At 38.8% G+C, this 22,450-nt stretch overlaps 1 protein-coding gene across 3 annotated transcripts in view; it reads right to left on the minus strand.

The window, feature by feature from the left end:
• Nucleotides 1-8,880: 8,880 nt before the first annotated feature.
• The window catches only part of pde10a (phosphodiesterase 10A), a 75,352-nt gene continuing 61,782 nt past the window's right edge, over nt 8,881-22,450 (minus strand). Inside the window, exons 11-22 of one of the 3 annotated variants that reach the window (XM_028469242.1) lie at nt 21,411-21,553; nt 21,148-21,240; nt 20,877-21,063; nt 18,569-18,711; nt 18,186-18,269; nt 17,313-17,463; nt 17,076-17,231; nt 15,244-15,416; nt 14,293-14,404; nt 14,064-14,144; nt 12,863-12,951; nt 8,881-10,909 (exon numbers count right to left, since the gene is read on the minus strand). In XM_028469242.1, coding sequence (XP_028325043.1) covers nt 10,810-10,909; nt 12,863-12,951; nt 14,064-14,144; nt 14,293-14,404; nt 15,244-15,416; nt 17,076-17,231; nt 17,313-17,463; nt 18,186-18,269; nt 18,569-18,711; nt 20,877-21,063; nt 21,148-21,240; nt 21,411-21,553 — 1,512 coding nt within the window. In that variant the 3' untranslated portion in view covers nt 8,881-10,809. The remainder of the gene's footprint in view (nt 10,910-12,862; nt 12,952-14,063; nt 14,145-14,292; nt 14,405-15,243; nt 15,417-17,075; nt 17,232-17,312; nt 17,464-18,185; nt 18,270-18,568; nt 18,712-20,876; nt 21,064-21,147; nt 21,241-21,410; nt 21,554-22,450) is intronic. The other 2 variants (XM_028469243.1, XM_028469244.1) reach the window with 2 other exon arrangements.

Below are 22,450 nucleotides of genomic sequence, written 5' to 3' on the forward strand. Positions count from 1 at the left end.
TACTCCTGTGTCAGGGCCAAAGGTCACCACATATCAATACAAAACAAAACAAAACTAAACAAAGTCACTCAGCCAGTTCTCTGAATGATCCAATGGGTACTTTCTGTAGAGTGTTAATGGTGGTTGTAATGTAATATTATGGCTACAGTCAGAAAACACCACTGTTATGAGGAAAGTCCCTTTTTATTCCGCCATAACCTCCTTTATCTACTGCAGGGAACTCCTGTCCAACTTCTTATTTCAAGATGTCGTCATTTTACAGCACTTTTTAACCTGAGTTCTGCTTGTGAATTATGACAATTCTATAGTTAAATGTAAAGGTAAATAAATAAGACATTCATTCAGTGCATTATCTCATAATAGAAACACTTTATTAGAATGTGTCTGCTGCCCTCTGGTGTTTAAAGAGCAACATTCTCCATGTTTAGTGAAATATTGATGTTTTTTGATCTTGTGAATGGATGAAGAATCCTTCAACACACACACACACACACACACACACACACACACACACACACACACACACACACACACACACACACACACACACACACACACACACACACACACACACACACACACACACACACAAAGGGCATTACAGATATCTTCTGGGCTGGGGTTTGCCCCCATGCAAAGATTGAAGCTGGTGCAAACGTGATTGGCCAACTTAAGCACAAGACAGAAAGACTTGTCTCTCTTGAGTGTAGCGCAACCTGTGTATACATGTGATAATTGTGGCCTCCCAAAGTACCCTAAATATCATAGTCCACACCACACACAATTGGATTATAAAGAAATCAAGAGATATCCTTTATTAGAGAGCAAAAACCTCCACCAAGCACCAAATATCTTCTTTTCTAGATATTGGCAGTTATCTGGATCAGTGATCCTCTGCATGGTACCATGATCATTCACACCTTAAAGGCTTAGAAGACATTTTTATTCCCATTAATAATGATAGAGTAGGTTCAAATGTACGTGCACCCTGGTTTACAAGTCCATTTTCATGAAACTCATTCAATTATGAACCGAGATGAGATTTTTCTTAATATTGCCATTGATGAGAGGTAGAAATTTTTGATTTTTCAAACTGATCTAGAATCACTATTGATCCATATCCCCTCTGAAATGTATTAAAATATTGCATGACATAAGGGATTTTGTTAAAATTTTTGTCAAAATCCATTAAGTACATTTGACATAATCCAGCTACCAAATAATCAAATGGTGGTAAAATTGTTGGCAGATGTAATAAATCTCAAAGCTGTACAAGATGTAGCAGAAATGTGATAACGACAGAATGAAAACAATATCAACCAATCAAATCTTTTAGGAAACGACAGAGGAACTAATTCTCAGAGTCTCGCCAATTGTTGAAGGTCTTGAGTCGTTCATTTCAGGCGATCAGTTTTATTATTATAGCCTGGAACAAAAATGAGAATCCAAAGTCACAGAAGCTTCAAAATGAATACTTGACGTGATGTAGACGTAAAGCTCATGTTTCTCACAGAAAGCTGAGTGTCAAACCTCCAAAATATTTTGTTCTTTGTTGTTTCCTTTGCATTAGGAGACCATGGCCTCTCCTGGACCTCCTCCTTCATTTGTGGACCTCCTCCTTCACATCTAAGCCATGAAGCATCCTGGCCTGAAGCCCTGACAGCGACATTTGGACATAGCAAAGTGTACAGTATGTGATATAATAGTGGATCTGTTCTTGCACAGCCCTGCAGGTGACAAACTCTACAGACTCAGTGATACTACAAGTGTCCTTCTGTGTCTGAAGGCCTTCAAACACACCACATGCATCTGCATGAACTCTTGATTAGCAGGGTCAGATTCAGCTGATGCTGAACCTAAAGGTAACAGATGCAGTATTGACACGTACCGTCGGTGTCACACACAGGCCTCTGCGCGGGTGATCTCTGGAATGTCATTTAGTTCATTTTAAAGCCCGAGGATTCAAGAGAACAAACATGTTTAACTCAAGCACATGACAGAGGAAAAACCCCACAGATATAAACAGCACACTTCACTCTCCTGATCCTGTCACACCATTTAAACTCCTCCAGGGCTGTGCTGGCCTGCTGATCCACACAACTTCTTCTTCTTCTCTTTCCATCACTGATTCTCCCTTCAACGTCTTTGAGGGAAGCATTTTGGAACTGACACATCAACAACAGTTATTACCTCCGCCAAGGAGAGGGGGCAATATTAACACCAAAGATGGAACTTATGTCATGCAAGATTCCATTAAATATACAGTTTCTGGATCAGTTTGAAATATCATACAATCCCTATCTCTCTTCATTGGTAAAGTTTAAAAAAAATCATATCTTGGTTCATAATTGACCAATCATTATGAAATTTTACTCAGTTATGTTGGGTTGGTTCCTCAACTATCTCACTGAGTTTTAATTGCAAATTTTGTCGTGATTTTTTAAAAGAATGGGGTTGCCATTTTTTGGACCCACTATGTCATTATTAAAAGCAGACATAGGCAAATGGTTGGCCTAATTTTGTGCAGCCCTCAAAACAAATTTAAAGAAGTTGGAAGGAATACAAAGCCCAAGATAATACACAAAATAACTCCTAAAACACACAAACTGACAGCAAAATGCACGAAGTACAATTCCAGAAATACACAAAATGACTCAATAAACACAAAATGACTCAATAAACACAAAATGACTCAATAAACACAAAATGACTCAATAAACACAAAATGACAAAAAAAGAGACACAACAACCACTTAAACAAACAAAATGACTATGAAAACACGAAGAAAAAAAACACAACATAATTTATCGAAAGACACACAAACCATCAACAAAATTACACAAAATGACAGGAAAATGTAGAAAACAACAACAAAAATATAGAAAGTGACCCCAAAGATGCACAAATTGACAGAAAAATACACAAAAGTACACCAAGAACACAAAACACACACAAATGACTATGAACTGACAAAACAACAAAATCCTGGAACCAGGATCAGGATCAATGATCCCAATAGCTGTGATTATCTGGCAAAGAGAATATTTGCTCTCTTAGGGCTCTTGTTTTTCATGTTTTTAGATACGTTTAGCCAACATACATCTTTATAATATATCTCAGGTAGACAATGGCAATAGTGGCTTTTTAAATGTGCAAATGGAAGAACTTTGGGAAAACTTTGGGGTAGCCTACTCTTATTTTTGTTCACAACTGTACTTCATTGAACACCTTCGTTACGCATGTTCATTTGCTCACATCGTTGTTAGCAAAAGGACACATAATGTTTTTGTCAGAACACTGACGTCAAAAATAGGTTTTTTGTGTTGTGTTGCATTGTGGGCAGTTTACATCACCTGACGGACAGCCCCCGAAGACTCCCCATATTATAACATGCCTGTGCGATGAGCCTCAGTAATTGTCAAAGTCAGGCCAAGCTCAGTGTTGACAGGTAGTCATGGTAATCCTGAGTTTACCATGTTACCGTGACCAGAGCGTGTCAGCTGAGCTTGAGGTGCTTGGAGGAGGTTTGTGCTCTTCATGTGCTTTTCTAGTTTATTTATAGTATTCTGAGTAAAATGCTGTAGTTTACACGTATCAAACTCAAGGCACGGGGGCCAAATATGGCCCCATAGAGCATTCAATTTGGCCTGCAGGAGAAAATAAAAATGACAGAGAAAATATGAATTACTATGTAAATCACAAGTTGTAAATTTAATGACTTTATTTTTTTTCATTTGTTTATATCACATGAATGCAGTAATTTTTAACTTTCTACCAAACAATTGCACAAAATTCCTCTAAATTTAGAAACAAAATCAAGACTTTTTCAAGTGAATTGAAAACTAGGGCACAATGATTTTAAAATATAAATTTTTTTTCCCCATCTAAAATCTGCTACCCCCACTTGAGATCAAACTGGTCCGTATTTGGCCCCTGAACTACAGTGAGTTTGTCACCCCTGCTGTAGTCGGACAAAAGGGGGGTACTTTGATTCAGAAATAAGAGAAAGAGGGTACATGAGCCAAAAAAAAAGCTTGGAAACCACTGTCATAGAGTGTGTAAATAGAGTGTGTAAATAATAAAAAGTGGTTTGGTTTATCAAGCAGAGGCTCCACAAGAAGACGCATCATTCTAAACTAGATGTGAAATGCAGAGAGGCGGAAAAAATGTGAAATATGTTTAAAACAGCTTTAGTGACATATTAGTAACCCTGAGAAATGTGTGAATGGGAGGGAATGGAAACTGTTTCCCAGTGATGACCTGCTCCATGACACTCTACGGTCCAGGTCAGAGAAGTGCTCCATTTGCTGTCACTACACCAGGGACTCTCTCTCTTGGCTCTGATACATTAGACTGCACAGCCATAGAGTGGGTAGAGAAGAAATGGAAAAACCTTAATTTCCCTCAGGATGTGTCCAAATACTGGCGAGCCTTCACATACATCATCAAAGACGTCACTGAACACCGCAAGGCGGTCTCTGCAGGGCCTGCTCTGTGAGGACTTATTCAGTTCCTGTGGATGACGGGAAAACAGGTCATTGACAAATGATGTGTTGGAGTTTGTTAAACATCAATCTTTCAAAGGTTTAATGTTAAGATAAATAGTTAAGATAAATAGATAAATCATTTGGATTATTTTTCTCACCATTTGTAGCTTCTTCTCATACTTTTCAGCCCTGAGGTTAGGGTTCACGTATCAAACAGTAGTTTAGTTGTTGTCTCTAACTGATATGTTTTATTCCATCACTCTTTTTTGATCAGCTGATGATTTTAGCGTCTTTAGAAAACAAGTAGAACAAGAGTTTGAGATATAAATAAAGCACTTTAGGGGAATTGATATCTTCTCCATCTGATGGTGAAAAAGCATCATTCACATGATTTTTACTTGATTCAAAGATGAAACAGAACCAGACTTTTTCCTTTTTCTTTTTTAAAAAAAATTTCACAGGTCAGAGATGGTATCTGTCATGAGTGAAGGTGTTGGAAGAGATGTAAAGAGTACTGATATATTCTACTCAAATAGAAATACTGATACTTAATTGAAATTGTACTCAAGTACAAGTAAGTCATACATAAAATACTCAAGTACAAGTAAAAAGTAGCTCAATTAAATAGTTACTAGTTACTTTGGTTTATTGTTGATAATAAATCTTGCCACGTTTCCTTGCATACAGTAAACATCTCATGTATAAACTAAAAAGAGGAAGAGACCCAAAGTTGCACAATTGGATCCTAATTTATTCTATATAAAAATAAAAGGTTTGTCAAAATGTACAATTCTTTTTTAAATAAAACAACACCAAATCATTCAATCAATAAATAAATACATTCTCAGCTTCTAAGTATAGATACATTTATGAACTCTACAACCGTGCCATGTGAGTAACAACAACAACATAATATACAGTAATATATAATTTAACATAATAGGTAGAAACCATAGAAAGTGGCATGACTAAGGACATATAGAAAATAACCTCCATTCAATACTGTTTTGACGCCGTGCATTACGTTTAATCTGATTGGTTGGTTACGTATGATGTCATGCATCTGATTGTTGTCTGGTCATTTCATTTTTTGTCGTTTCACAATGTCTGTTGATCATTTTAAAACAAAAAAAATAATAATTTACTCAGCAACAGTTGGGTGTAGAAATGTAACAATTTACTTCTTTTAAAATGTACTTAAGTACAAGTAAAATTACTGCTTTAGAAATACAGTATACTGAAAAAAAAGTACAAGTACCCATGAAAGCAACTCAGTTACAGTAATGTGAGTACTTGTAATCCATTACTTTCACCTCTGGGTATTGGAGCGACTACTTGGCTGTGGGACACCTTGGAGGGAGGTGTTATGTTTGATGGTTTCTCTCTGTGTTGGACTCTGACTCAGGCTGCAGGGCCCTCAGTGAGGCGAGGTGTAGGTCAGGTAGCCCAGTTCTGACCATGTTCCCTTACTGCAGCAGGCCATACTGCAGCTTTAAGAGCATGTGGTCATAATTAACATGAGCTCAAATAAAAAAAATTAAAAAAAACTCAATCAATTTGCATTAACATTAAAAGACATCCTCACCTCCAAGTTTCCCCAATTATGAAATTAACCATGGTCTACGCTTAAACCTGTTGTTATGGAGACCGACACACGTCATGCTGGTGTTGCGTTCCGGGTATTGATGAACGTTGGGCCCAGGAGCTTTCAGGTGTTTACACCTGATGAGGTGAATGGAAAGCATAATGTTCTTTATGAGGAAAGCTAATTACTCCTTATTATAGAAGTTTTTAAAGTAAAACACGAGTTTAGATGAAGCGTTTGGATATGTAGCGTGTCAAAGAATCGCAACAAGACAGTTATTAGAAATTGGAATGCTAGTTATTGTGGTGTATTGGTGAAAACTAAAACGCATCCATCCATGAGGTATTTATGTGTGTCCCCTGTTGTCTATAAAAACAGAATTAGAATATTTGATCCAAGACATTCTGAAAATGCACACTTTCCTTAAATAATACCAATTCCAGAGTTTCAAAGAGTACTGATATATTCTACTCACGTAGAAGTATTGTTACTTGATTAAAATAGTACTCAAGTACAAGTACAAGTAAGTCATACATAAAATACTCAAATACAAGTAAAAAGTATCTCAGTTAAATAGTACTCACGTTTATTTTTGGTCATAAATCTTGCCACAATACAAGATGTAGATGCATTGATGGTTTCCTTAGAAAAAAACTCGCAAGGATACATCAGAGCAATCACTAGATGCCTCTGAGGAAGACTGACAGTTGGCAGTCGAAACATGTCAGGAAATCAAAATAAATTCCCTGAAAAAAGTTCTATTATTATTATTATTATTATCAATTATTATTCAAAAAAAGAAGACAAAATAAACTTGGTGGAATTAAATCTTGTCACGGTTCCCTTACATACAGTAAACACTTAATTTATTTTCCACAAATGCATCTGTATAAAATAAGAGGTATGTCAAAATGTAAAATTATTTTTCAAATAAAATAACACCAATTAATTCAATTAAAAATAAATTTCTCATTAAAACTGAGAAAATAACCTCCATTCAATGCTGTTTTGGCGCCGTGCAATACGTTTAATCTGGTTGGTCGGCTGTGATGTGATGCATTTGATTGTTTTCTGGTCATTTCATTTATTGAAGTTTCACAATGTCCGTTCATCATGTTAAAACAAAAAAATATAATTTACTCAGTAACGGTTGGGTGTAGAAATGTAATGAGTGACTTTACTTCTTTTAAAATGTAAAGTAAAATTACTGATTTAAAATATACTCAAAAAAGTACAATTAAAAGCAGCTCTATTACAGTAACGTGAGAACTTGTAATCCCTTACTTTCACCTATGACTATGTGTATGAATGAAATGAAAGATCTAATATTTGTCAGCAGCATCCTAATGTGTTTCCTAGTTTGATTCCACAGTAGCTGGAGTGTTTCCCATTTCAATCCCAGTACTAGCAGTGTAGCTGGGTGGGAATATAGAAGTAAAAGGCTACTGTAACCTGGAGGCTAATGAACAAGGCCTTTGATTCCATGAATGTTGCACAGTAGCTTCTCAGGAATCTGGTAAACGTACCTAACAAATTAAGACTACTTGTTTATATGAAAATAACTGTGCTTGACCAAAAATAGTTACTAAACCTAATTAAACCATCATGAGTTTCAAAGTTTTACATTGAAAAAGACAAACTTTTCTGTAAAAAGAAGAATAGCCTGCAGTAATAGAGCGAGGGGGGAGGAGGAGGAGGAGGAGGAGGAGGAGGAGGAGGAGGAGGAGGAGGAGGAGGAGGAGGAGTGCTACGAGGCCTCAGGGCTACAATGACCAGGACAGGAAAGCACCACAGATGGCAGGGCGGGGACCAACTAACATCCCATACTGGGCCGGAACTAACAACGTCTTACAGCAAAGCATGCATTGATTTTATGAAAGAATGTGAAAATGTCATACACCCCATAATAGTAATGATTGTCTGTACTGTATGAGTGCTACGGTTATATCAAATGGATTATAATACGAGGTGAACAATTTGAAACCTTTTATTGAAAAGAATCCCTTGTGAATTTCATCTCCATGAGTTACTTTTCATCCAACACAACAATTCACGAGTGTAACTCAGAAAAAGTCAGTATTCTGGAGTGGATCCAAACCCCCTTTTGGATTCCTATTTAGTAATAATTACGTCCTAATTCTTCCATCTTTCACTCAATCTCACTTTGACACCAAAATTCACCAACCTTAGCATATATTATAGGAATCATAACACCAGTAAAAACAAAAGTTATGTTTAGGTTTTCTTCTATTGAAAGTGAGCTGAATTGCAACAGCAATAGTGGGTAATGTAATTAATTACCTCCATTAAGAAGTTCATATTTTCATTTTGTTTATTGGCAGGATTACGTCAAATCCACTTAAATGGATTTTGACAAAATGTTAACCAAAGATAGATGTTACGCCATGAGAGATTACATTTTATTTTGGAGGGGATCGGGATCAATACACTGATTCTGTATCAGTTTGAAAAGAAAAAAAAAAAAAAATCCTTATTTCTTATTATTGGCAATATTTCAATAATTTCCATCTTGGTTCGTAATCAAACAATCTTTATGAAATTTGACTCAGTTATGTCAGGTTGGTTTCTCTATTACCCCACTGAGTTTCATATAGATTGGCCCTGGATAATGCCTTTTAACATGAAAAATGGGAGTGTCCATCCATTTGGACCATACTGTATTGTTATGGATAGAAATGGAAAAAGGATATTTGGTGCTTTGTGGAGTGCTGGTCTATTATCACATCTATTGTACAATATTTAAATGCAATAAAATAAAAAGACTGGACACAGATTCATTTTCAGGTATTTAATAAAAGTAATTTGGGCTACTGCTCGTACAATTACAGTTGAGACATTCCTCGGTTATTCTGGTTAACAGTAACATGTCTGGACTCTTTACTTTATAGTGTTTATTTGTACAAAACAAAAAAGGCCAACATTTTACTTTGTATAAAAAATATAAGTTAATTTAAAATTCAACTCTAAGAAAAATAACATAGTAATAGCCATAAAGATCATAAGCTAAACATAGTGCAGACAATGGGATAAAAGTGGTGCTGAAATGCAGAAGGAACAGTGCAGTGACTTTAACATGTCGTCAGGTGGCCTTTGAACGCACGCACACACACACATACACGTACACACGGTACACACTCATTCAGAAAGTGCATTACTGCTATTCAGTTTAGCACCATCAGAGCACACACCTCAGTCTGTACAAACTGAGTCAGATTGTACACAGGACACACCCGTTGATGCAAAAATAATGTAGAAATCAGTCCGTTGAGGTGCATGCTAATTGTTGCTCTTGGTTGAAAGCTTACTGGAACCAGTTCGGTGAACGAAAAACAACAAAACATGGCGAACGACGCCACTGCAGAGCATCTGAACGTATACATTCAAAAAAGTGAGAGCAACAGAACCAGGCGTACGAATGAATAGAGTGCTAGTAGTGTCAAGTCTCTTTGTGACATTGTTCGCTGGAATGAAGGTTTCAGACAAAATACTCTTGTCTCTTGGAAGATCTTGGAAAACCATTTGAAAGAGTCTAAACGTATACGTCCGGCACAGTGTTGGGAGCGTATGAAGGAGGGTGTTCTTTGCCGGGTTGTGGACAGGCTGGCGCAGCAGAAACTTTGCACGTTGGCAAAAGGTTGGAGAAGATTTTAAAGGTACAATCCCAGAGATAAACATTTTTACTTTAGTTTTTAAAGCAAAAAAAAAAAAAAAAGGAGACTATGTCTGATGTAAAGTCTTCGTACCTCTAAAGATTACCTGCCTGGTTAACGGCAGACCATGCAAGCAACTACTGTAGTAAGCTAACATACTGTAACATAGGGAGCGATTGCGGTGTAAAAAGGAAAGATGAAATGATTGTTCTACAGTTGTGGCTGAATCACAGCCTTACTTTACTTCCTCTGTCTGTCAACCACTGTTCCAGTGAAGCAGAAGGATAACTATGTGCTATGGAGGAGGCTTCTCAAAGCTTTGGGTGCTTCCACACGAGGCACAACCACAGTGACTGTCGGCTTTCTGTGTTTACCGTCTTCTAACTCCACATCAGTTCTTTCACATTTGAGTGACAGGTCACGAGCGTCATCTGCTACCTCAGCGTAGAATAGGCTGTAGGTCTTTATTCAAGTACTGCAAACGGATTTTTGCTCAAAATTTATATACATTCGAACAGCCATCTTCATGTGCACATTTCTCTCAGTCACTGCGATTGCCTTGCTGTAGTAGTGCTCGTACAATAAATCAACAACAGAAGGCAAACGGCAAAAAAGTACCATAAAAAAATAAAGCCTGAAGTGACAAAAATATTTCATGTATTCTAGCCTAGGTTCAGAGTAAAGCCCTCTGCAAAAAACAAGATCATGATGGATATAACTGAGCTCACATGAGGAAACAATTCATATAAAGTTAAACTTGTAAAAGAAAGAACAGCCAGAACGCCACAAGTCCATCCTAACAGATTCATCCCGAGCTAAGCAGACAGAAGCTGGAGGTTGGAAGTTCCTCACCAACTGCCTGTCACTCTCTGGGATTGGTGAAAACATCAGTGTTGTCACCATTGTCATCCAATGAGGTAACTGTGTGTTTTCAAAGTCCAGCCTTTCAGTGGATGCTTCTCCTGCGAGCACAGGATGGGGATTCCTTCCCACGCTCTTCAGATTCAACGTACGCGGAAGGATCGCAGAAGTGTTCCTTTGGTCGGTCAGCGATCCCCGTGTCATTCAGTTATCCACCTTCACAGGGCCTGAATCATTAGGCTGAGCAGGCACAGGGTCCTCCATTTCTCCTCGCACTATCTTCTCCCACTGGCCCAGATTCTCCCTGTGAAAACAAGAAACCTGGATCAGACCCAGACTCCAAATAATCCATCAATGACTCCAGAAACTCAGCATGTACAACATCTGTGAATGCACATTAGAACAAACCAAAGTCATAATAATCTTCTGTACTATAGAATAATTGCGTAATGATAGGGATTTTGTGCAAATTAAACTAATTTATGGAGAAATTATAGTTTATGAGCATTTTTGGACACATAAAGCACAGAGTGTAATACCCCTTGCTGCCACTAGGATGTAAACTAATGAAGCCATCTATCTATCTATCTATCTATCTATCTATCTATCTATCTATCTATCTACTTTCAGAGTCACTTTGTCAGCACACACACATCACACATTTCCACACTCCCCTCAGTATTACTCCCACAACATTCATTTATTTTACTTGTCTCTCTTTCTCATACTGATCACATGGTCACATGGGACTATATGTGTGAAAGCACCCTTACTGTCACTGTTCATTAGGATTTTTCAGTGATCGGTTGCTACCGTCTTGGGAGAGCAAAGGTGCGCATGTAGCTGTGGGGTGGGGCTGGAGTTTTAACGACAGTGACATAACCAAGAGGGACCTTTAGGGGGAGCGCTAAGTGCAAGTTACTTAGTTCTGCTTTAAAGCTGCTGGGGATAAATAAAGTTTTTGTTTTTTAAACAGTACATGTGTTTCATACAAAAGTTGTTCTCATCCACTACTGATGCCAGTGTGCCCCCCAAAGACACTGCCAAAGTGTCATTTCTGGTGTTTTCACTGATTGAAAGTAATTGTTAAAATAATGGCAGATGGACGGAAACACCCAAATACGACCGAATTTGGAGGGACCGTATATCACGATGAACATAATTAAAAAAGCAGAAGAAAAATGGCTTCAAACATCCCAGCAAGAATGAAGTAAAGACACTTCTAAATAAAACTTTTCTGCTTTGGCGCCATCTTTGCATTCTTCCACAATGCAATGCAGGGAACTTTTCAGAAGTTTAAGTCACATGACCATTTGAAAACAAACCCATTGTTATTGGTGGAGTATTAAACAAAGTTGCAAGCAGCAATTTCAACCTCCATCCATCCATTTTCTGACCCACTTGCTCCTTTTTTCAAGGTTGCGGAGGTCTGCTAGCGGTCTGCTGGTGCCTTCTTCTGCTAGACGGGGGTACACCCTGGACAGGGCGCCAGTCAACCGCAGGGCAACACACAGACAGCCATTCACTAGAGACTCCGATCAACCTAACAGTCGTGTTTTTTTTGGATTGTGGTTGGAAGCTGTAGTATCTGGAGAAAACCCACACAAGCACAGGGAGAACATGCAAACTCCACATAGAAAGAACACAAGTCTCCACTTGATGCCGAGAGCTTCTTTGCTTGAGGTGGAAATGCAAACCACTGACCCACCGTGCACCTGCAATTTGAACTGTTTTAACTATTTATTGATCGATGTGGCCTACACTTTGTCTTTATCTGTGTTATCAAATGTTAGTTATTCTCCCCAGCAGCTTTAACCAAACTACCGGTTCACAATGTGTTGGCTTCTTTAATAGTCGTCGATTCTGAAAGACAACCTGATGCACTTTAAGGAGTAGCACAGCAATGCAGCACAATGCACTGCACTGCACGCTAACTTATCAGTCATGATAGGTTGGTCTAAAATCAGGTTGGCAGCACGTGCGTTGTGTTTGTATTCTAAGTGAAACGTCTGGTATGTGTCCTTAGACACATCCTTATCATCTCTAATCTTATTTGTCAGGCCAATGGGTGCTAGTTACAGGAGGCCAGTATGCACATAGTTCATTGGCACTTCCTGGTTACATTATATACAGTACATCCCAACAGTTATAAACAAGCAAGGTATCATTTGCAAGGGATTAAGGTATTTTAAAAACGCATGCTTTTTGTACATAAAACAGTAACAAAGACAACCATTGCTTTAAAGTGAGTACTTACTTGCAGGAATTTAGTAGAGGGCTGGATGGAGGGAACAGCTTAGATAGTGTTGTGTAACATGGAATTGCTACAGCATTGTAGAATCCAACCTAGACACAATGAAGGCAAAGATAAGCCGGCAGCAGAAACTCCTTTTTTTTGTGTGTCGATTGTGTAACACTTGTTTGATAAATGCACAGGTCCGCCACTCATTCACTCCTATTGTAAACTTATGCAAACTGGCATTGGTTGCAACATTGCTCATAGCAACACAATAGTTTTATCCTCGAGAGGCTTCAACAGCTTCTTAGCTTTTTAAATGTTTAGCTTCGGGCACTTTGGAATTGTTTAAGTCATCGTTTCGTCTGGTTTTCATCAGGTGAAAAAAGTGTTGGCAAAAAAGTTTTAGTCTGCAGGAGAGTTTTTTAGGTTTACAAAATCACTGTGTATTTTTAAGATTCAGAAAAATACACAAAATGACTCCTAAAACAAACAAAACATTAGTAAAAATACACAAAATGACTCCTAAAACAAACAAAACATCAGTAAAAATACACAAAATGGCATTTTTGTGATAACTAAACTTCTATTTAAACCAAACAACAGTACATTCTGTCTTTATTGGAACATCCACATTTACTTTGCTTAACTATTTTTCCAGAAGCTAGAGCTTTTCGACATGCTGAGACAGTAATATTTATGAAGGTGAAATGTGTAATAATTGCATTTGTTTTCAAACAGTGAAAAATGTAGAGTGTGAACCATCCATCCATCCATCCATTTTCATACCCGCTTATTCCCGTTTAACAGGGTCGCGGGGGTCTGCCGGTGCCAATCTCCGGCTCTCATAGGGCGGTGGGCGGGGGTACACCCTGGACAGGGCGCCAGTCCATCACAGGGCAACACAGACACAGACAACCATTCACTCTCTCATTCACTCCTATGGGCAATTTAGAGACTCCAATCAACCTAACAGTCATGTTTTTGGATTGTGGGAGGAAGCCGAAGTACCCGGAGGAAACCCACGCAGCACGGGGAGAACATGCAAACTCCACACAGAAAGGACCCAAGTCCACCCCAGGGCTTGAACCCAGGACCTTCTTGCTGGAGTGTGAACCATGCAGACTTTAAAAATTTGGTAAATTGAGGTTTAGATACAGTCTCTAAAACACTAAAGATGACTGGAATGACTGCACTGTAGGAGCCGATAGGTTGGTCTTACTTGGCCTTGAGGAATTTCATGCTTCTTGTCTCTGTCCATCATTGAAATTGGCTGCATTCCAATCTTCTTCATCTCATCTCCCTGAACAAAATAAGAGATGACCTGTCGGCATGTTGTGTCTTACAACGTGCAGGACATGCACAGTTGTAGCTAAAAAGGTCTGTGTGTTCTCCTTGAGGCATGATCATGACACTACGGCTGTTAAGGCCTTAACAGTATCCCACTGTACCTCAGCCCAGAACTCAGCGTAGATGTCGTTGGCTGTGAGTCGTGTGTTGTGCCACTGCTTGGTAACAGAACACAGGTCACATGCTGTCATCAGCAGACCTATCACACGGTCCCTGGAGGGGAGCAAAGCCTCGCTGTTAGATCTGTGCATTATGAACTCATCACTACGTAGAGCAGTGGTTCTCAACCTTTTCAGCCCACGACCCCCAAAACAAAGGTGCCAGAGACTGGGGACCCCCACTGTATCTGAAGGTGGTTGAACACAGATATCATGTATTTGAGCCATAGTATATAGTCATTAAAGATGTAAATCCTTTGTTTTTTTTGGTTTTTTAATCGGAAATAAAATGGGTTAAACGTGACCAAAAATGGTTTAAAAGGTGGTGAAATAGGATTAGAGTTGCCAAAAACCTCAAAGTGTCAAAATTGGAACAATTAGTTTAAATTGGCAAATAATGGGTGTGACAAATCATGAATGTGGTTAAATTAGCCAAGATAAGCATAAAATATGGTGAAAAGGGGTTAATAATGGGTCAACATAAGTGGGAAATGTGGTGGAAAGGGTTTATAAGTGCTGAAAATGTTTTGAAAGTAGAAAAATGTGCAAAAGAAGCAATGAAATTTGATGGAGAAGTGGCAGAAATGGGAGTAGTGTAGCAAAAATGCATTAAAAGGAGCAAAAATATGGCAGAAAAAGGGATGAAAATAAGTTCAAATATGGCAGGTTAGGTGTGGTTGCAGAAAAAATTTCAAAGTAAGCAAAAATGGGCTAAAATTATCCAAAAAACAGTCTTCGTTTCTTGAAGGCATCTGGTGACCCCCTCCCAGTGTCTCATGACCGCAAATGGGGCCCTGACCCAAAAGTTGAGAACCCCTGACGTAGAGGAATGAGAAGTGTGCATCCCTCTGTGAAATGTTATGACCTGTGGTGACAGGGATACCAGGTTCGGACCTGTGTGAGTGGTTATTCAGGTCCAGTGCACCAGAAGCCAGCAGCTCCGACAGCTGCAGGTGGTTGTTGAAGTACAAGGCGAGGTCAGTGGCGATGATTGCCTTTCGGATAATCTCCAGCATTTGCTCGTACTCGCTGGAACTCAGGTTGGAGAAAATATTGTGCCCTTCCAGCTATGGGAAACAAAGAGATCAATAAAAAAGCAAAAGCTCCACTTATGAGGCGTTCAGCTCAGCTAGACTACAACAGGTCACGTTTCCAACGTCACTACAGGCCTGTGGATGCAGTCTGCCAACCCCACACAATAGAACGGGTGCATTTCAGACGCTTTAGTCACATAGTAAAAAACATCATTGTCTTTGTTGACCATCATCTCCAGCTTTGTTGTTTAGAAATGGACATTTCTCTAACCTCCATTGCTTTGCTACATACTGTATTAGCTCTTTGGTTTGTCGCTACGCTGCATGGGTACACACATAAAGACAATCGGCCTGTTTTTGGATAGAAATCTCCAGATTATCTTGTTTTATATGTTTATATGTTCTATAAATTAATCCTGTGGTCTGAGGATGGTTCAGAGTAAATTTGTTCGATATTTGGCAAATTCTTTTTTCCCTTCCGATACAGTACCGATATTGCAGCCTTGAGTATTGCCGATACCGATCCGATATCAGCACAAATCATACATACTTTTAGCACTTGATTTGTAGTGTTGAATGTTAGAAAAGGCTTGATTATTAAAAAAAACCAAAAAAAAAACCAGACAGATTTATTATAAACTAATGGATTACATATAATTAACCTTTTAGAATGAGAATATTCTATGATTGAATAAAAGAAATTAAAAAAATAAGACAGAAGATATTTAAAATATTTATCCAAAAAAACAATATATACTTTATCGAAGATTTTAAATGCTTAAATGATTTTAAATCCGCTATTCGTTTTCTGGCTGATATCGGACCGATATTCGATATCAATATCGGATCGGGACACTCCTAATAATTAGCTCTAAGAGTACCGACAAGTGTAAATACTAAATTTGCTCAATATTTACGACCAAAACTCCTCACGTGTTGGGAAAGTCGACGACTCAGGAAGCCAGCTGACTGAGAAACACGTAATGCTGCGTTCAAGGCACTTCCGATTTGAAAATTCAGATCTCTGCGTTCAATCGAGTTCCATAGCAGCACTTTGAAATATCTCAATCATGGCTGACCGCTATAATATCACGATTTTCCCCGCGACTTTACTGAGTATGAGCTCCAACTTCGGGTGCCGTTCCAAGTCACTTTTTCAAGTCGGATAATCCAGCGTTCCGAGTTGCTTGGAACGGAGCGTTCAATCACGTCGTTAGATCTTGTTTGACCACGTGAGATTTCTGTCTTGAAGGAAACTTGGTGGTTGGACAGAATATTTATGTGTGTGTTATGTGCTGTCATCAAACAATCAAAACAGTTCTATATCTGATTTTTACCATGAGTGGAGTCTGTAACAGATAAAAAAACTCTCTATGCAGCAACACTTTACTTGAAGTTTCATACATAACGCTGACATTACGCTGTCATTAGCATGAATAAGGTGTCATGAAGGATGTCATTAAGTGTCGTTTGCTAAATTACGACACTTTTGGAGCTATGTTGGCATTTTTGGGTTAGATGGAGGGATTTACTGGGGTTTGGTAGGTTTAGGGTAACGAACGATAATTAATGACAGATGTTATGTCATAATAATGACAGGGCAATGTCAGCCTATATGTATACAACTTCAAGTAAAGTGTTGCAGAAAATTCGTACGTATTTTACTTTATACTTTATAAATGTGAGCGCTACCTGCAGGAGTGAAACAGTCTGAGAGAAGTGGTGCTGCTCCATGGTGGAGGTAGAGTACAGTGCAGCCAGCGGATGGTCAAACTTCTGCAGGTATGCGTTGCTGTAACCTCGATGGTCCAGGTCGTGGCACAGACAGGCTATCAGCAAACCTTTCTTCTGTTAAAGCCAAAGGAGACAAAACACATCAACAATTCCCAAACCAACTAAATTAATCTCTAAACTCTATAAGAAACAAACCTCTTCCTCTGTAAAGATCCCCGACGTTTTCTGCAGAATGACGTACATACAGTGTGCCACCGTCACCGCGTGCTTCCAGTTGTGGTAGGGCACACGGCGGTAATTCTTCCGCACAGACAACGTGAACTGACAAAGTTTCTCGAGCTCAAAACTGTCAACGGAAAACAACAACAAGAAGTGCTTTAGTGCAATGTTTCTCAAATGGGGGTACGCAATGGCACTACAGTGGAAAATGAACAAATAAAGTGTCAGTCTTGGTCCCACCCCAGGCGTGAGATGACTGGAAATGATAAAAACTATAGAAATAAATGTATTCAGGGGGCACTAAATTAGGGTTTTTCAACCTTCGGGTCGGGAACATATGTCGGCTTGCCTGGAGTTTAAATGCGGTCACCTGAAATTTCTGAAAAATTAGATTTTTGAATTTTTATTGTTTTTTCGAAAATTAAAACGACACACAATCTGAAACAACTGTATTTATATAATTTCACTATGTGAATCCAGTTAAAATAAAATTCAGTATAAAAAAAAAAAACCAAACATCTGAACTTGAACATGATCAAAAACTAAATATGGAAAATAAAATGTCTTTGGGGTCATCAGAAATTGTTGATATCAAAAAGGCCTCACAATCCAAAAGGTTGAGAACCACTGCACTAAATAGGGTTTCTTTCAACTTATTTATCACTCATTCATTCAATCATTTTTAAATTGTTTTCGAAGCCTAATGTTGTAGTCTGACAAAAGGGGGTACTTCATGGAATTAGAAAAAAAAAAAAAAGGGGGTACTCCAGCCGAAATTTTGAGAAGCACTTCTTAAGTGGACCTGAGAGCACAGTCAGCACTGGTGTTCGTTCGATGCTGGGAACGTACCAGTTTTTCCCACAGGAGCTGTGAACCATGTAGATAAAGACAGCAGGCCACAGTTCTTCAAAGGAGTTGATGTCAAAGTGGAACCTGGAGGAGTGAGTGGAGATGGGAGGAAAATCTGAAATTAACATGTGCAGCACACCTGGGAAAAGAGGAGGAGATGCAGATGAAGTCTGATGACTGTGAGCTGACAGGTTGACAGCCAGAAGCCTTATCCTAGCTCACAGACTATCATAATCCAGGGCTGGACTTTTTTTTTTTTTTTTTTTGCCTTTCCTTACAAAGTGTCTGCAGATCAAATACAGTCAAGGTCACAGAGAGAACCAGGACAGCCAGCGTGGACACGTGGGGAGAATAACCCAAACATCAGAGAAATGGGTGCTTACATTTCAATCTCTTTGTAAATGATGGCAGGGAGGTCGAGCTTGGAAAGGCTCTCCCATTCTTCAGATGTGCAGATGCTGTGATAAGAAAGTTTTTCCATCGTCACTCTGTAAATGCACTCAGAGTGTCGGATTCTGTGGTACATCTGTACAAAAACACAAAAAGATCACACGTCAGGAGCTCATATTTCAACAAAAGAAAGGCAGAAAAAGGTCAGACTTGAGAGCATAAATATCGTACTTTCAATATAAATGCTAGCCTTATTAATTTTGTCTTCCTGGCAGAGCTTTCAAAGGGGTCTGACAATGCTAAGTTATTATCAGAGCACTTCCAAAGAAGAGCTTCCACATCTGGTTTGTGTTCCTATCCTCTGCAAAGATGAGTGGGAGGGAGACAGTCCAGGCCTGACACTTTCTTTAATCAATCCCAAAAGAATTACAATTGCTTTCCCTAAAATATTCATGTTCGCATCATTTGTGACGCAGGTTTGCCAGGTGAGTCAGACAGTCTCACCCTAACCCTAACCCTAACCTAACCCTTCAGCGTCACTATGTGACACTAAGGGTCCGTAAGCTTTTTTCACCGCAACTTTTCAAAATACGACTACTAGCCCTAACCCTAACCCTAACCCTAACTGTGGTGAAGCCCAAACAGGCTCCTGCTTCTGTCCCTCAGCTGTGAACCCTCATACCATACCACACGACACATTCATTTGACGACAGGGTGTCCAAACAGACACAGAATGGGCGGGGTGCAACCATCCCCCCCACGCTGTTCCTTGTCCCATATTTACAACACTGCACTGACACGGCACTATACTGATACAAACTCACAAAACCCTTTTGGATGAATGGCCTTTGATTCCCTGTTCAACTGAGGGGGTCCTGGAATCCCCCCGGGGGGTCTCATCGAGAAAACACATTGCTTTACCTAACCTAACCTAACCAAACCTAACCCTAACCTAACCAAACCGGGGTCCGTAAGCTTTTTTTCACTGTAACTTTTCAAAATAAGACTTCTAACCCTAAATCTAACCTAACCCTAACCCTAATCCTAAACCTAACCTAACCTAACCTAACCAAACCTCTAAACCTAAACCTAAACCTAACCTTTCAGCATCACTATGACACTAAGGGTCAATAAGCAACTTTTCAAAATAAGACTTCTAACCCTAAACCTAACCTAACCATAAGTTATGAGTACATTTCTCACTAAAAATGTCATAAAAACAACTGTTTCCACGGGCCGACCCTTAGCCACAGGTACCCTCCAGAACGTCGATATGTGACGAGTTGGGATTGAGAATGTGTGGCTTTCAACGACCAACCTCAGGACAACACCAGCCAGGGATGGGGTCAGGGGGAAAACAATAATAGCAATTTTAATTGTAATTGGAAAAAATGCTATCACTGTAATCGTAATTGGTCCTAATTGAACAGAAGCTGCTTCGAAAACAGGTGAAAGTAACAAATTACAAGTACTCACGTTACTGTAAATGAGTTGCTATTATGGGTACTTGTACTTTTTTTGAGTATTTTTGTAAGTCAGTAATTTTTGCTTGTACTTAAGTAAGTTTTAAAAAAAGCAAAGTAATTCTTTACATTTTACAGCCAACTGTTATTAAGTAAATTATAATTTATTTGTCTTCAAATTATATATATACTGTATATTTAAATAAATATAAATATATATATATATATATATATATATATATTTTTTTTTTTTGTCACATACAACACAAAGACAGAGACAATTACAGAAAAAATGCCATAGGTAGATCATAGACAGTATTTACAAATCGTATACATTATAATACAATAAGTGTGAGCGTGTGTGTGTGTGTGTGTGTAAGTGCGTGCATGTGTGTGATATTATAATATTGTTTTTAAATTATCAATGGGCTTTGCTGTTTGGTCATTTCATTTTTTGCCATTTGCTAATTAAATGCATCACATCATAGCCGACCAACCAGATTAAACGTAATGCACTACGCCAAAAAAGCATCGAATACATCACCAGAAGATTCCACAATCACAATGTAACCCATGACGAGAAAGCATCTCTAAATGGTGTTATTTTATTTGAAAAAGAATTGTACATTTTGACAAACCTTTTATTTGATACAGATGCCTTTGTGTAAAACAAAATAAGTTCAATTGTGCAAGTATTTCGTCTCTTTCGTTTTAAGTTTATATATAAGTTGTTTACTGTATGCAAGGCGAGATGTATTACCAAAATAACAATGGGGGGTGAAAGTTCTGAGTAGCATATATCAGTACTCTTTACACCTCTGCAAAACACTTTACTCACATTTGCACAGTGTAAGGCCAGGGCACAAAATACAGCAAACATCTTAAAGTTGTTCTCGTCTGTTTTAGTGAAGGCACTTCCGCTTAGTTTGTTCACCATCTGCACCACTCCGATAACAGTCCCCCTGCTCACGATGGGCATGCACAGTATGTTCCGCGTGGTATAGCCGGTTTTTAGGTCCACTTCTCTGCAAAAACACAACAACAGAAGGCATCAGCTTGATCTCATGTTGACGGTCTCTGAGTTAAACACACAGCAGCAGGTTTGTTACCGATTGAACCGTGGGTCTGCATAGGCATCAGCGATATTTAAGACCTCCCCTGTTTGAGCCACTTGACCAGCTATTCCTTTCTCTATAGAAAACCTGCAGGAAAAACACAACAAGATAGAATCACGGCTTTATTTTGAGCAAAATAAAATCAAACCTATGAATGATAATAATAATCTTCAGTAAGAAAACTCTTCTTGAACGATGCTTTTGGAGTCAAACGTATGCACAGTTTTGGGGAAACATGCTGTATGCTGCATATGTACCTAATTTCTTTGGTTTTCGTAAAGACAGGTTTGCCTTCTTTCTCTTCTCCGATGTCAAACAGGTCTGAGTATAGTTCTTTGTTGTTGTGATCTACCTGGAAGAGTGCGCACCTGTCTGCATTCACCAGGTTTTTTGCATATATCTGTCAACAACATGGAGTGCGGTGAATAATAAAAAAAAAACATTCATTTTAGAGACAAATGGCAACATCGTTGTTCATATTGAATGAAAATCAGTATTTTTAAATGTGTTTTAGAATAAAGATTAGAGAGACCAACCCACAGAAAAGGTACTTGTTTTGAACATGTTTAAGTATGGTAAATATGAAAAGTGAAGTGACTACACTTTGCTTTACATCTGAGGTGTATTCCATAAAGGAGGGTTAACAAACTCTGAGTTTATCCATAAACTCTGGGTCAACTTACCCATGGGAAACTCTAGGTATCGGATTCCATTACAGCTGGTATGAAGTGGGTCAATCAACCCTGAGTATGTAAACCTTGGGTTACTTCCGTGCGCGCGCGCGATAAAAAGCCTTCATCAATGGATCGACGGTTACACGAACTACCATGGTAACCAGAAGAAAGTGATTTATTCACCCTGATGGGTGAAATAAGCGGGCGTTTGAGGAATATGAGCCTCTTCTAAAGGTGCGTTCACACTGAACGCATCTTCAGTGACTATAGCGGCTGAAATCACCCGTGATTAGTCACACTTTTTGGTCGCTTCATCACTTTATCTCTTCGGTGACATGATGAGCGGGGAATAATATAAATAAAATGTGTCTGGAGAGATGTGGCAGCAGCATAGGGTGGCTGCATAGAGAGGCCTCCCGTTACACTGGCTATAAAGACAGTGACTGCCACTTGATATCGCATCATTTATATTGATTTTTAACGTAATATTGTCGCAAGAGTCATCTCAACGTCCAAAAAATATGTCATTAAAAAAAGTCTGAAGCAGGCCACAAACCCGCAACCCGTTGCTTCCAAGAGCAGTGTCATAATGCATCACGCCACCAAAAGCAAATTCATTTAAA

The sequence above is a fragment of the Gouania willdenowi genome, chromosome 15, assembly GCF_900634775.1.
Source record: "Gouania willdenowi chromosome 15, fGouWil2.1, whole genome shotgun sequence".
Lineage (NCBI taxonomy): Eukaryota > Metazoa > Chordata > Actinopteri > Blenniiformes > Gobiesocidae > Gouania > Gouania willdenowi.